Genomic DNA, 13,956 nt, shown 5'->3' on the forward strand with positions numbered 1-13,956 from the left:
GAACCCTGGTCTCTGGCATGGAAGGTAAACACTGCAACTGAGTCACCACTGCTTGCCCTAAATACTTTTTTTGAGATAGGCAGCATTTTACTGCCATTCTAAGAGCATTACATTAGACTGATAACCTTAGTCAGTGGAATACAGAAGTCTCTTTCATGGTTTATTACTCTGATTCATAGTTTATGTATGTGTAACATATATATACACACACATATATACAAAATAATACATAATACATACGCAGGAAGTTTGTCAGATTTGTTCATTCTTCCAATTCCCACCTTTAGAAAGTGCCTCATATGTTACAGGCAAGCAATAAATATTTTTTTGGATAAATCGATATTTAGTCTGTGGATTTGCACACCAATGTTTATAGCAGCATTATTTACAATAGCAAAGAGATGGAAACAGCCAAAATGTCCATCAACAGATGAGTGGCTAAACAAACTGGTATATACATACAATGAAGTATTATGCAGCTGTAAGACAGAACAAAGTTATGAAATATAAAACAACATGGATGGACCGTAAAGATATTATGCTGAGTGAGATTAGCCAGAAACAAAAGGACAAATACTGTATGATCTCACTGACATGAACTAACATTAGTGAATAAACTTAGAGAATTTCACTGGCAACAGAGACCATCAGGAGAGAAATAGGGTAAGATATTGGGTAATTGGAGCTGAAGGGATACAGATCGTGCAACAGTACTGATTGTAAAAACTCAGAAATGGACAGCACAACACTACCTAACTGTAATAAAATTATGTTAAAACACTGAATGAAGCTGAATGTGAGAATGATAGAGGGAGGAGGGCTGGGGGCACAAATGAAATCAGAAAGACGATACAGACTAAGATGGTATAATCTATGAATGCCTACAGTATATAATGATAGTGACTAAATGTACAAATTTAAAAAATGTTTTTGCATGAGGAAGAACAAAGGAATGTCATTATTGCAGGGTGCTGAAAATAGATGGTGTGCTGGTTTGAAAGGGAAGTATGCCCCCTAAGAAAAGCCATGTTTTAATATAAATCCCATTTCATAAAGGTAGAATAATCCTATTCAATACTGTATATTTGAAACTGTAATCAGATCATGTCCCTGGATGATGTGATTTAGTCAAGAGTGGTTGTTAAACTGGATTAGGGGATGACATGTCTCCACCCATTTGAGTGGGTCATGATTGGTTTGTTGGAGTCCTATAAAAGAGGAAATATTTTGGAGAATGAGAGACTCAGAGAGAGCAGAGAATGCTGCAGCACCACAAAGCAGAGAGTCCATGAGTCAGCAACCTTTGGAGATGAAGAAGGAAAATGCCTCCCGGGGAGCTTCATGAAAGAGGAAGCCAGGAGAGTAAGCTAGCAGATGACGCCGTGTCTGCCATGTGCCCTTCCAGCTGAGAGAGAGGCCCTGACTGCGTTCGCCATGTGCCTTTCCAGATGAGAGAGAAACCCTGAACTTCATCGGCCTTCTTGAGCCAAGGTATCTTTCCCCGGATGCCTTTGATTGGACATTTCTATAGACTTGTTTTAATTGGGACATTTTCTCGGACTTAGAACTGTAAACTAGCAACTCATTAAATTCCCCTTTTTAAAAGCCATTCCGTTTCTGGTATATTGCCTTCCAGCAGCTAGCAAACTAGAACAGATGGTAATTAATATTTTAAATTTTAACTTATGTGTGAGACTAAAGCAAAAAATGTTTATTTGGTACAAAACTTATATTTTGACTAGTGCATTTCCTAATATAACTTATGGAGACAGCTTAAATGAACACCATAAATACATGGAACCTTGAATAGGGCGTGAGATTTTGTTGGTTTGTCCAGAATGATGCCCCAATAAATCCCAGAGTGATTTGAACAGTGCATAAAAAAGTATTTGCAAAGTCTCCTTCGGGGAATGGTGAGAAAAGGGGAAAATTCAACTTCCCCAAGTTGAATTCTTAATATTCTCACAAGCAATGCGGACAACCAAAGCAATAGGCTGAGCCCCCAATCTTGGGATTTGTTCATATGAAACTTAAAAGACCAAAAAAAAAATGCATAGTCTGTGGGTAGAAAGGTGATCAATGAAATTTAAAATGGAAAAACGTAAGGTTACACATATAGGATCTTCTAAATTATGCACACTTCAATATACTCTTGTGATATTTCTTTACACAATTTTATTTACCTTAGCTTCTTACTATTTAGAAGAGTTTAGTTTCAAAAATATCCTGCTATCTACATCCTTTAGTCAAAAGAGTGATACTGTCAAATACAATACCATTCTGCAAACTACTAGGCTGATCCCAACAAACCTACCGATAAAAGAAAAGAAGGTAAAGAAGGCAATATAAAAAACAGGGCATAAATGGATGAATGTATGGGATTTTTACCAAACCTAACAATCTTTCTGCTATGAAACACTGGGGAAAAGGGAAGCTTGCAGTACCAAAAACAATGTGAAAGAAAGCATACAATGAGATGACCTGATTAAATACTTTCAGTTTTAGTTTTCAAAGAAGGCTTTTTCTTGTAAACACATAAAGGCAACAAAATTGCATCAATACTTAAAGAGAAATTTTAATTCTTATTTTAGAAGCTGAAAGTAATATGTAAAAGGACTAGATAAAAGGGTAATAATTGTTATTCATTTAAATAAAGAGAAGAAACCCTCTGGCTAAGATCAAGATTCTAAATACATAAATTCTTTAAAGGAAGAAAAGGTTAGAAGAAGATACCAATTAACAGTTATGAATACATAACATGAACAGATCATTCCCTGATACTATGTTTCAATGTAAATTGAAGAGAAATAATATATTTAAATGTTTTTAAATGTTTGTTAAACATGAACCTGTTTTAATATTCTTTTAATATTCTATGGTTGCCTACTAGTTTATTTTCTCTGCGCTAACAATAGTCATGCTATAACACATTCAGAGGATTTATGAGAAATCTTAATGACTATAATTTTTCACTATCATTAATACCAAAAAACCCCACAAAACCCAAAAAACAAGTTCAATTTGTAGCCTAAGAAATGATGAAAAATTTCAATCAGTGTCAGAAGTAAATTTATGAAACTATTATAGTAAATTCAAGACAGTAGCCAAGAGAATAGATGCTTTTTGGTTGTGGTCTTCTCAGAAATACTAAAAATTCTCTTTAAAGATAAGCAGACAATTAAACAAATTAAAAAACGGTTAAAAATAACCTTAAAAACACAAGGAGATGCTGACAGTGAATAAAAATTGTAATACTGAACTGTTAAAACATATGTGACTTTATTATTATAACAACAAAAACAATAACAGAAATAAGTCTTTGAAACACTAATGCTATCCCTACTGTTTTTCTTTGCTCTGTAGACCTATTACACTGTTCCTATTCCTCCTGTCTCACTGCTTCTTTCTCCTGCCATAAAACCATAAGGACATTAGTATGCATTCTGGAAGGTGAGAAGAGGGAGTGAGTCATTTAAGTCCTTGGTGTGGTCAACAAAAACATTTAAAAAACTTCCCTAATCAACTACCAGTGGTTCAGTGGTAGAAAGCTTGCCTTCCATGCAGGAGACCTAAGTTCGATTCCTGTACCATGCACCAAATAATAAAAAAAAATTAAAAAAAAGAGTAAACACCAATCAACTACCAAAGATTGGAGATGCAAGGGCAGTTGAGTGGTAGAATTCTTGCCTGTCATGCGGGAGAATGGGGTTCAATTTCCCGCTGGGGCACTTCCCCCTACTCTTCCCTAAAAATTCAACAAATGGTGCAGCAATAATGGGATAGTCACCTGAAAAAAAAATGAAATGTGATCCCGCCAAACAGCATACAAAAGAAAAGAAAAAAACAACAAAAACAAAAAACACTTCCCAAATTTAAGGAATGATTTCTGGTAACTGCACTGTAATTATTTCAAACACAGTCTTAATTATTTAATATTTCTCTGCAAGCTACAGAAAATATTGGTTAGTGAACAGAGAATAATTCCTAGATTAGAAATCAACAAGATCATAGTATCTGTGTATACTTGTCAGTGTGAGTTCTAGAGTTCTGATGCCTTAGGATCCAACGAGCAGTCCCACTGAGATATTACAGACATAGAACTATTGAGAAGAACAACACAGTTCCTTGGACTAAATACCATAGAATCATTTTTGCTGTGGGCTACAAAGGGAACAATATTTCTATAAATATCCTAAGTTATTCTTACACATATCTGTAGATGATCTGTTTATATCAGTTATTTTTAGAAGGGTTGGGTTTATTTTGATAAAACTATACCAAAAGATCAGTGCAGCTGGGTTTTAGGCAGAGCATTTGTAATGATGGAAGGAAACGAGATGGTGAAAGGATGTGGACAGACCTCCTGTTCTGATCAGTGTCTTTTCATAGAGAGGAATGAAACATAGGGGATAACTATTTGATTCCCCTGTTATTGTATACATCTTTTTGGCCTTTCTAGTGGGGTAGAAGAGGAAGTAGAATTTAATAGGCATACGGCTTTCACAAATTTCCTTTATAAACAATGTGTATCCCTACATGAGGTACTTTGAACCTTCTGGCTCAGGACCTCCCACCTCATTGTGTGTGTGTGTGTGTGTGTATCTATGCATGAGTGTGACATTTGAGGCATTATGTACAATGGTTAAGAACCCAGACTCAGATGCTGAACTTTAAGCTACTCACTAGCAGTATAATTTGGGACAAACTGGTTAATCTGTAAAATAGGAATAACAATGCGATGTTATGACTATTGAAGAGTGGTTGTGGTGAGGATTAAATGAGTTTATCAATACAAAGTCTTTAAAATGGTGCCTGGCACATAAAAAGATATCTAAAGTGTCAGCTATTATTAAATTATATTTCCAAGCTACATAAGTGCTTTTAAATATGAGTATGAAAATGTATCAAGCTAGGTAAATATGAAAGAACAATTACATTATTGAGATTAACAGACACTACTTTAAGACGCATAACTGAATTTACGAGACATTATTTTGCTGTCTGTGCTAACAGCCTTTTCCCTAGATAAAGCCTACTTTTACGTATCCGATAATATCATCATTAGACTAGGATATGGCATAAATTTCATTCTTAGATATTTAAAATAAATTCTTCATATATTTTATATTTTTTCCTTGGAAATGAACTTCTAGTTTCTAAAAAAAAATTGTTTTGATAACTGACATACTTTATTCCTCTTCTCTCTCTTCCTGAGCAAACAATAGAAAACTGATTAATACAGGATTGATGCATTGATCCATCCACTCATTAACAAATATTTTCTGACTCACAACAATGTATTTGGCCTATGTTGGGCACAGAAGTCTATGTACTAGTTTGTCAAAGGGAAAAAAGTTGAAAAACAGTGAATAGGGTATCAATGCTTACTGCAAATGATAAACCAATGTGAGAGGTAAGAAAAAAGTTAGTAAGTAGAATTACCATTGAATCAGTGATTTTATAAGAGAAAAACCTTAAAGACATTATTAGTCCAATGGTTCTAAACTTATTTAAAAAGTACCAACAAACCTGAGAGGCAAGATAACATACGGTTAACTGGGGGTGGAGGCAAGGGAAGGGAAGGAAACTCAGAATCTGGGGGAGGTACAGTTTGAAAGTGTCACCCTAGATGGTTGTAATACACTCCCAATCCTACTCCATATCTCAGTTATGCTGAGACTGATTTAGTCTTGGCTCATTTTAAGGGTAACTGAAAATAATTCTACTTTATTATGTGCTAGGAAAGAGACCAGGTGATTTAGACACATTATTAGCACATTAACCTTTTGAAATAATTTATTATCCCCATATACCAGATGAGGACACTGAGGTACAGAGGGGTAATGGGAGAGGTCTGATGTTAAAGTAATATTCTGGTTTCCTAACTATCAGTTCAGCATTTTTCTTCTATATCATTTTCCAAACTAATAAGTAAAAATAAATGAACTGCAAGTTATTTCTATTAAACTTATCATCAGATAAATCTATTTTGGGGAGTGGGAGATAGAAATAGTGCTGGTGAAACAGCTTTCCTGGCATTAATTCTAAGAGAACTTTAATCATGTGGATCCTTATATAAAGATATTTCAGTAACATCATGGATAAGTATCAACAGAAACTGTCCCCCCAAAAAGCAATAATAAAGGCTTTCAATCATAATTCAGAGAGGGGATTATATTTAAGGATGGGGTGATCATCTGTTTGCTCAGGACAGCTCAGTTTACACCTATTATCCTGTATTAACAGTGTCCCTTCTTCACTCTCAAAAGATCTGATATTGGATTATAAATTATGTGGTTACCTTATCTATGGGGAGGGAACCTGGTCTAGATATAATGCTTTATAACGATCTTGTTTGACTTCATGAACAGTTCCTGCCAAATTTCAAGAGGAACTAGATGGCAATAATTTAAGACCCAAATGAAAAGAGAAGGTATGAAATATATACAATTTATAAAATACAATCTCTGTATATTAAAAAACAGTCCAATAACATCATGAAACTCACACTCAAAATTGAAAGCAATTCTTCAACACTGCATTCAGGTTTCAAACGTTCCTTGAACATTTTAACTGTCTGGTGCCTCAAATAGTAATAGGAAGCAATTCGGCCATATGTCAGAGGTTCAATGCTCCGATTATCCTATTTCAAAAGAAAGAAAAATGATATAAATAAAAAGTTCAAAAGATACACGTAAAGTCATAAAGTTAATAACTCATCCTGTGGGTTGCAATGGCAAAATCTTATTAAAGATTTTGGTAATCATTATAAGAAAAGACCACATTGTTGAAAAGTTAGGCACTCTTTATAATTGGAATGTATATGATTGAGTCCTACCTCTCCGATTTCAATACAATAGGAATGTTCCAAGTCAACCAGGGACTTCTCAACCAGATTTGACAGAAACTTGTTCACAGAATCATGGCTTACATCACCCAAATTGTAGTAGCTAGAAAACAAGCAAAGTTGTTATTTGTTTCAAGGTATTTCCATTGAAACTTTACTTCAATTTCACATGATCCTTTCCTTTTCAGAAGTTCAAAAACATTAAATTACTACAGCAAAACAAAGAAATAAGATAACTACAATTATTATTCTGATTTTTCAGATCAAAAGCCCCATACTAAGTTTTGCTGACATCAATGAAAAATGATAATCCACTAAATTAAGTTAGTACAATAAGCAGATAAAAGTCTGCATCACATTAAAAAAATACTGACTCCCCAGTGTTAAAACTGGCATTACTTAGGTTTACACATCTATATAAAACTAAAATCACACAATGAATTTACAAATTACATAATAATTACAAGAAATTATATAATAATACACACACACATATTATGTTTTATATAAAAATCCATAAAACTCACAGAACTATTTATTTGGGAGATAGCTGAGTCCTTTTAGGAAATGTAGTAAATTACTGTTTACCTAGTGCTGAAGGAATAAATGTCATTCTAATAACTGGAAGAGATCATCAGGCCAAAATATAAACATTTCAACTTAAGTCTCAAAATACAGAAAACTCACAGGCCTAATTCTGTTTGTTTTCTAAATAAAAAGCCTAACGACATGCAGTTTATCTGAACACTCCTTCCTGCAGTCTCAAGAGGCTCTTGGCAAATCCCCATGATCACTAGGAATCCTTGCCTGGGTACAGTCCAAGGAGTGAGGAACTGCACCCACAGTTAGGGCAGTTCTCTAATTCCTACTGGGTGAACCCTCAACCTGAGCATGGAAAATTTATATGTACTACCTCCCATTCCTCTTCCAAACTTAGAAACAGAGATGGAAAGTGGCCTTAGAGAACAGGCTCTCATCAGTGAAACCCTAGCATAAGGGTTTTACATGAATAGAGGAGAGTATTCACAGCCTAGGAAAAGAGTGTTCGAATCTCAAATGGGAGTTACTACCACTTGAGAAAGATGGAGAAACACTGTCAACTATGGTGTTTGTATGTTTTTTCTTTATTTAAATGGAATGACTTGGAAGTCAACTATTAAAATAATAGTCCAGGAAAATAATTGTAAACCATAATAAGCAGGTACTATTTAGCTTGTAGAGAAAGTATTGCTTTTCCTGCAAAGGTTCTAGTCATGGACTAAAATAAAGCAAGATTATCAAAAAATGAACAGATAAATAAGTACTAAACCCAGTGCTACAGTAAATTTAAACTAAATATACAAATTATCTAATGAGGCTTATACTGAAGTGAGAAAGACATTATAAAATATTTCTTTTACCTTGAAAAACGACTACAAAGTAATGTTCAGTTAGAATAATGTACTTTGCTTTGGAAGTAAAAATAAGAATTCTGGACACGCAATATTCCACAAGAGACAAATATTCCCTAAGCCATTCCAAATTACCAAAAATATTTTTCTCTCACTTTTTCCTAAGAAGTGAATTCATCAGAGAAACTCTCTGTAATAAGAATATTTACTTTATATTCACATTCTTTTGACTAGCTAAGCCTATAAATTTTCTAACACTACTATATATATTTGAGAAAATTATTTCTAAGTTGAAAACACTATAGAAAATGTGCTTAGGACACTGTACAAGTAATGCCAGTTGTAGAAAAAGAATCAAAGTATTATTTATGCAATTAAAATCATAAAACGAAAATATTTGGAAATAATATTAGTGTGAAATATAAAAAGTTAAAATTCTATTTGTAATCTATGAATTTGTCATTTGAAAAAAAAATCTCATAGGTGCTCCTACTGATGAACACAAGCTATTATCCTATAAATATAACTAAAATGCCAATTTTAACATTTTAATGAATAAATTTGGTACAGAAATAATACTTAATACCACAGTGATAAAAACTTTCCTTTAAAAATTATAGGTTCTTTTAAATATTTATTTTATTCATTCTTTCATGAATTTAGAGGATATATTTTGAAGGACTAATGTCCCTTCTAAAATTTCTTTATTTAAGTATACTGGGACATATTTAAGATTAATTTGTGGCATTTAATGAAACAAAGTACAGTCAGGGTAAGGAATTATTAAGCATTTAAAATAAGTTGGCAAAAAGAAAAAAATCAATTAAAATGTTAGTGAGACACTAACATATTATCTGATGACTACACTAAAACATTATTCATAATCTAACATGCTAAAAATTAATACATTTTTTTGAGAATATAAAAAAACATGAGGTTTTTTTCCTTAATACAGTTTTTTTTCCTAAACATGTGGGACAATATTCTTACTGATTTTTTTTTTTAACAAGGGCAGGTACCGGAATCTAATCTTATTGATTTTTATAACAGAAGACACACAAAATTCAATTCAAGTAATTGCTATTCAGTTCATTCAATATACTTTTATGCTTATGATAGCTGGGGGCAATCTAGACTACCAAAAAACCCTGAAACTGTTAGTTTTCATCAAATATTCTGGCACACAGGTGATAAAAATAGAGAATGCTAGTTACAATATTATGTTAAAAATATAATACAAAATCTCAATCACTAAAGTTGTTTCCTATATATTCAACAAAATAATAAAATGTATTTACTTTTGTGAGTAATTTATCTCCACTGATCTATTCCAGATATCATGTTTGCTAATATTTGGATTGTGATTCTGAGGTCACTTATAACATTTTCAAATCCTTATAAAAGAAACATTATTATAGCTTTTTAAAATACATAATCTGCTAGAAACTAAAATAATAGGTCACATGAAAGTTTGAGATAGGTATTCTGACATTTTTGTGTGAATGAAGGATGGAGTTTAGATTTACATGATTTTTAAATTTTAATTTTATATATGATCTTGATTAGTAGTATAATACAGTTTTCACGTCTATGAAGTGAACTTTTCAGTCAGAACAATTTCTAGGCTAAAACAAGTATAAGCATTTAGTTTACATATCATTAATTTCAATAATCACTTTAGTATCTTAAAAAACATGCAACATCTAAATAAAAAGGTCTGTTTTCATGTGGCACTCTCAATACTACAAACTTTTAATTTACTGGTTATTTTTAACATATTACACAATTGTTTAATTATGGATAAAGGATACGATGTAGTTTCATGGTCACTGCATTGAATCATCAAGTCATTATCTTCTCTTTGCCATAAACAGACAGCCTACCTTTTTGTCAGCATGTTATTTTATTTATTTCACAGTGAAACCCAGTTTCACAATAATTGACTTGTCAGAAACTCTAATTTATGAGGCTAAGCTCCGTAAGATTTGTCTATATTGGACTCAACCTGCACACAAGCAGGGTTGAATATTTACAATGCTGTTAACAGGTGCTGAGTTGTTTAATGATTCTAATAGCCAGAAGCATACTGAGAAAGCCAGCGGGATCACAATTACAGGCTGTTTGAACACAACAATTACTAGTCCCCTGAGAGGTGTGAAAGTCAAAGGCAGTTTAATACTGACAGCATCTAGCACATGGGCTAGACAAGCTAACTACTATTAGCAGTCCATCGGGAAAAAGTAATAACAAACCTCTCCCTATCATAAAAATTTACAAAGTTCATAAAATTTAAACAATCGAAACTGAAGCAACTTATAAATAATTATCTTTAAAAGATCTTATCAAAGGATGAATAAGAATATCACACAGGAAACCTCAAGTTATCATTTTCCAACATTTAAGGATGAAATGAATCTAGTTGAGAACTAAAAAGATTTTATAGTAATGTAAAAACATAGATAAAGTTACACCAAACAGTTTGGATTTAATGTGAATAGTGGCAGCCATTTCCTGTTTGGTTTATGTAAACTTGGCCAGAGATCTCACTGGGAAATTTTTCATCAGTCTTGAAATGCTGCTACTATAAATGTCAGTACTGGGAAGTCATTTGTTACAGCACCATTTTTTTTATGTTCAGATTATGCAGCAGTAATAATGACACAAATAATGAAAGTGGTTGCAGGGACAGCTGAAACTACCACAACATTTTTCCCCTAGAAATATTTAAAAGCTTTCTCAGGGGAAAAACAGGGTAAAATTCAACATACAAATTGAATCCAGATCTCAATTTGGAATATATTATATTTTCTGAAAGCATCAATTTATGTGTTTATATACAGTTGAACAAGCTAACATATATACATGTGTCTATACACATACTTATCCATATAAGTACATAGCTTTGTATGAAATAAAGAGACTTAGATACATACATGCAACAATATAAACAGACAGATGGAAAACAACTCAGAAACAGTGGATTGAAGTCTTTGTTAACCTGTTTTACTTCTGGTGTTGATAGTGTGGGATGCTTTACAGTAATATAATTAAATGAAGGGGATAGGGGAATTGGGCCATATTTACTTATCCAAATACGACTATGTTTTGAAAATGTTTTTTGTCTTTTTTTACTTTTAAATAAACCTTTCTTTTTATGTCGCACACACATAAATATACATATGATGAACCCCTACCCCCTCCCACAACCAACAGTCAAATCTCAATTTATGGCACTGGATGACAGGGAATATTAAGGATAAATTAAAACTACACATAATAAAAATTCTGTTTGTGACAATGATTTTAACCTTCTTAAAACTTTAACCAGATCTAAAAAAATGTAGGAAAAATTTACCAAATTCCTGAACCCCCGTGCCTTTCTTTGTTTCCAGCTTTGTGGAAAGATGATTTTAAAACAGAAAATTAAAAAAAAAGATATCATCAAGGGTCAGTCCCCAAGAAAATTACAGAGCTCAACTATAGCAGACTAAATAAATCCTGTAAATTATTCAAATTTATTTAGGCACATTCTCCATTTTTATACAAGTGTAAAGATATAGACATTTAATTGACTATTTTTATTCTAAATGAACATACGTGTCATACATTCAGAATGAGTATGCCATATTTTTCATAAAGAATGTTTTTCAGCATGGCACTATTAAGAGAAGTGGGCAGGGAGTGTGGATATTTGAGTTCTGGACCTGAGAATGATACCAGTGATCAAGAATACGGCCTCTAGATCCAGATTAGATGAGTTTCAGTACTGCTTTGCCAGTCATGATTATGCAACAGTGGGTAAGTTATTTACTTCCCGTGGTTCAGTTTCTTTACCTGTAGAAAATGGGGATAATAGTGGTTCTCAATGAGCAATGTTTGTGAAGCAGTACTGGAATACAGATGTTCAGAAACTATTAATAAATTTTCTTTAAAATTGGGTCTTTTCAGAGATCACTTGATTTTAATGATCAAGTCCTTTTGGAATTTTGTTTCCAATTTTATTAATTTCAATTTTTTTTTATAAATTATCTTCATCTATTTGTGCTTTGCTATCATTTATCTAATTTCTTGAGATGAATGCATAGTTATTTTCAAGTATTAACGTTTTCTTGCAGGGACTTTAAAGATATAAATATTCTTTTGGAATTGTGCTTTCTCTAAAATCCATAAGTTTTGTTGATAAAACTTGGCTCTAGCCTGTACTTGTTGCTCTGATTTAATCTATCACTCAAATAAAAGTTTTAAAATCCTTAGTAGTTAGATTTTCCCATCTTTTTATTTTTCATTTCTGGTTTTATTGAACTATACACTGAGAATGTAGCCGTATGAATTCTATATTTTAGTACATGGTAAATTTTTATGAATTTTCCATCAGTGTTTGAAAGATATTCTTTTCTTTAGGCATACAGTACTAAGATGCAAATATTCAAGAATATTGTTATTCAAATCCTCTATATTATGAAATACTTTTTATCTCCTTGACACGCTGATTTTTTAGAGATGTGCTGGTTTCCCAACATGACTGCAATTTAGTTAACTTGTTTATATATTCTGAAGCTATGCTTTTAGTTACCTAAAAACTTGTAATCTACTATAATGTCTTAGTGATTGTGCTTGTTAAAAACATAAACCCTTCTTTGTTCCATCTGATTTTTTTTTTAACCTCAAATTTGGTTTTGTCTGGCTTTAATTCTGCAGCTACTGCTTTCTTTTTGCTTTTATTCTCTTTCATATCTTTGTTCAATCCTTAATTTTCAGTATTCCTATGTCACTTTGATTTTTAGATGTTACATGTAAATCATGTTTAGCAGGATTTTTCAAAAAGATAGAATTGAGGATTTCAGTCTTTCAATAGGGGAAACTTACATCATTTATAATATGTACTATGGTAGGTGACCTGATTAATGACATGAATAGATCCTGTCACTCCTTTTGCTCAAAACCTTGCAACAGTTCCCATTTCATTTGGTATGAAAGTCAAAGTTCTTACCATCATATATAAGGTCCCACATGACCTGTTCCACCTTTTACCTCCACCTTCCTAATCTTATTTCTCGCCACTCTCCCCCTCACTTTCTTCATTCCAGCTACACTTCTTCTTGTTTCTTGAATACATAAAGCAGACCTGTCTTAGAACCTCTCTGTTTTTCAGTGTGAAATGCTTTCTATGGACAATCTTCTCACTTTCAAGACTTTGCTGAGATGTCAGCACCACAATGAGGCCTACGCTGACTCCACAGTCAACAGTGTGATCCCTGTCCCTAGGGTCCTCTAATCCCTAGGTCTCTCAATCTTCTTTATCTTGTTCTATTTTTTTCTAAAACACTTGTCTTTTCACATACTTTCAAATTTACTATCTCTGCTGCAAGAATGTAAACTCTACAGGAGCACAGATTTCTGTCTGTTTTGTTTACTAAATACATCTTCAAAATGCCTAAAACAGTGCCTAGTACATAAAGGTACTCAATAAATATTTACTGTCTATAAATTTAATTTTTAAATGCTTATATCTTACCATTTTTAAGGAGATTTTATGATTCTTGAGACTAGCAATCACTACTTATGTTTCTACTACCTTCCAATAGAATTTCATGGTTGTAAATCTTAGCTTGTTTTTATTTTTTTAAAAAATCGTTGTACCTTTTCTGGACTGATTAACGTACATGGCAAGGGCTTAGGCATAAGCTTCTACTTCAGAGTCATGCTGACAGTTGCTAG

The 13,956-nt window shown here is 32.7% G+C and overlaps 1 protein-coding gene across 3 annotated transcripts in view; it reads right to left on the reverse strand.

Moving 5' to 3' along the window:
• The window catches only part of ASCC3 (activating signal cointegrator 1 complex subunit 3), a 439,851-nt gene that overhangs the window by 77,368 nt on the left and 348,527 nt on the right, over positions 1-13,956 (reverse strand). For all 3 annotated transcript variants that reach the window (XM_077162486.1, XM_077162488.1, XM_077162487.1), the window contains 2 exons: positions 6,839-6,950; positions 6,509-6,643 (listed from right to left, as the gene is read on the reverse strand). In XM_077162486.1, coding sequence (XP_077018601.1) covers positions 6,509-6,643; positions 6,839-6,950 — 247 coding nt within the window. The remainder of the gene's footprint in view (positions 1-6,508; positions 6,644-6,838; positions 6,951-13,956) is intronic.

This window comes from Tamandua tetradactyla, chromosome 5 (assembly GCF_023851605.1).
Source record: "Tamandua tetradactyla isolate mTamTet1 chromosome 5, mTamTet1.pri, whole genome shotgun sequence".
NCBI classification, from domain to species: domain Eukaryota; kingdom Metazoa; phylum Chordata; class Mammalia; order Pilosa; family Myrmecophagidae; genus Tamandua; species Tamandua tetradactyla.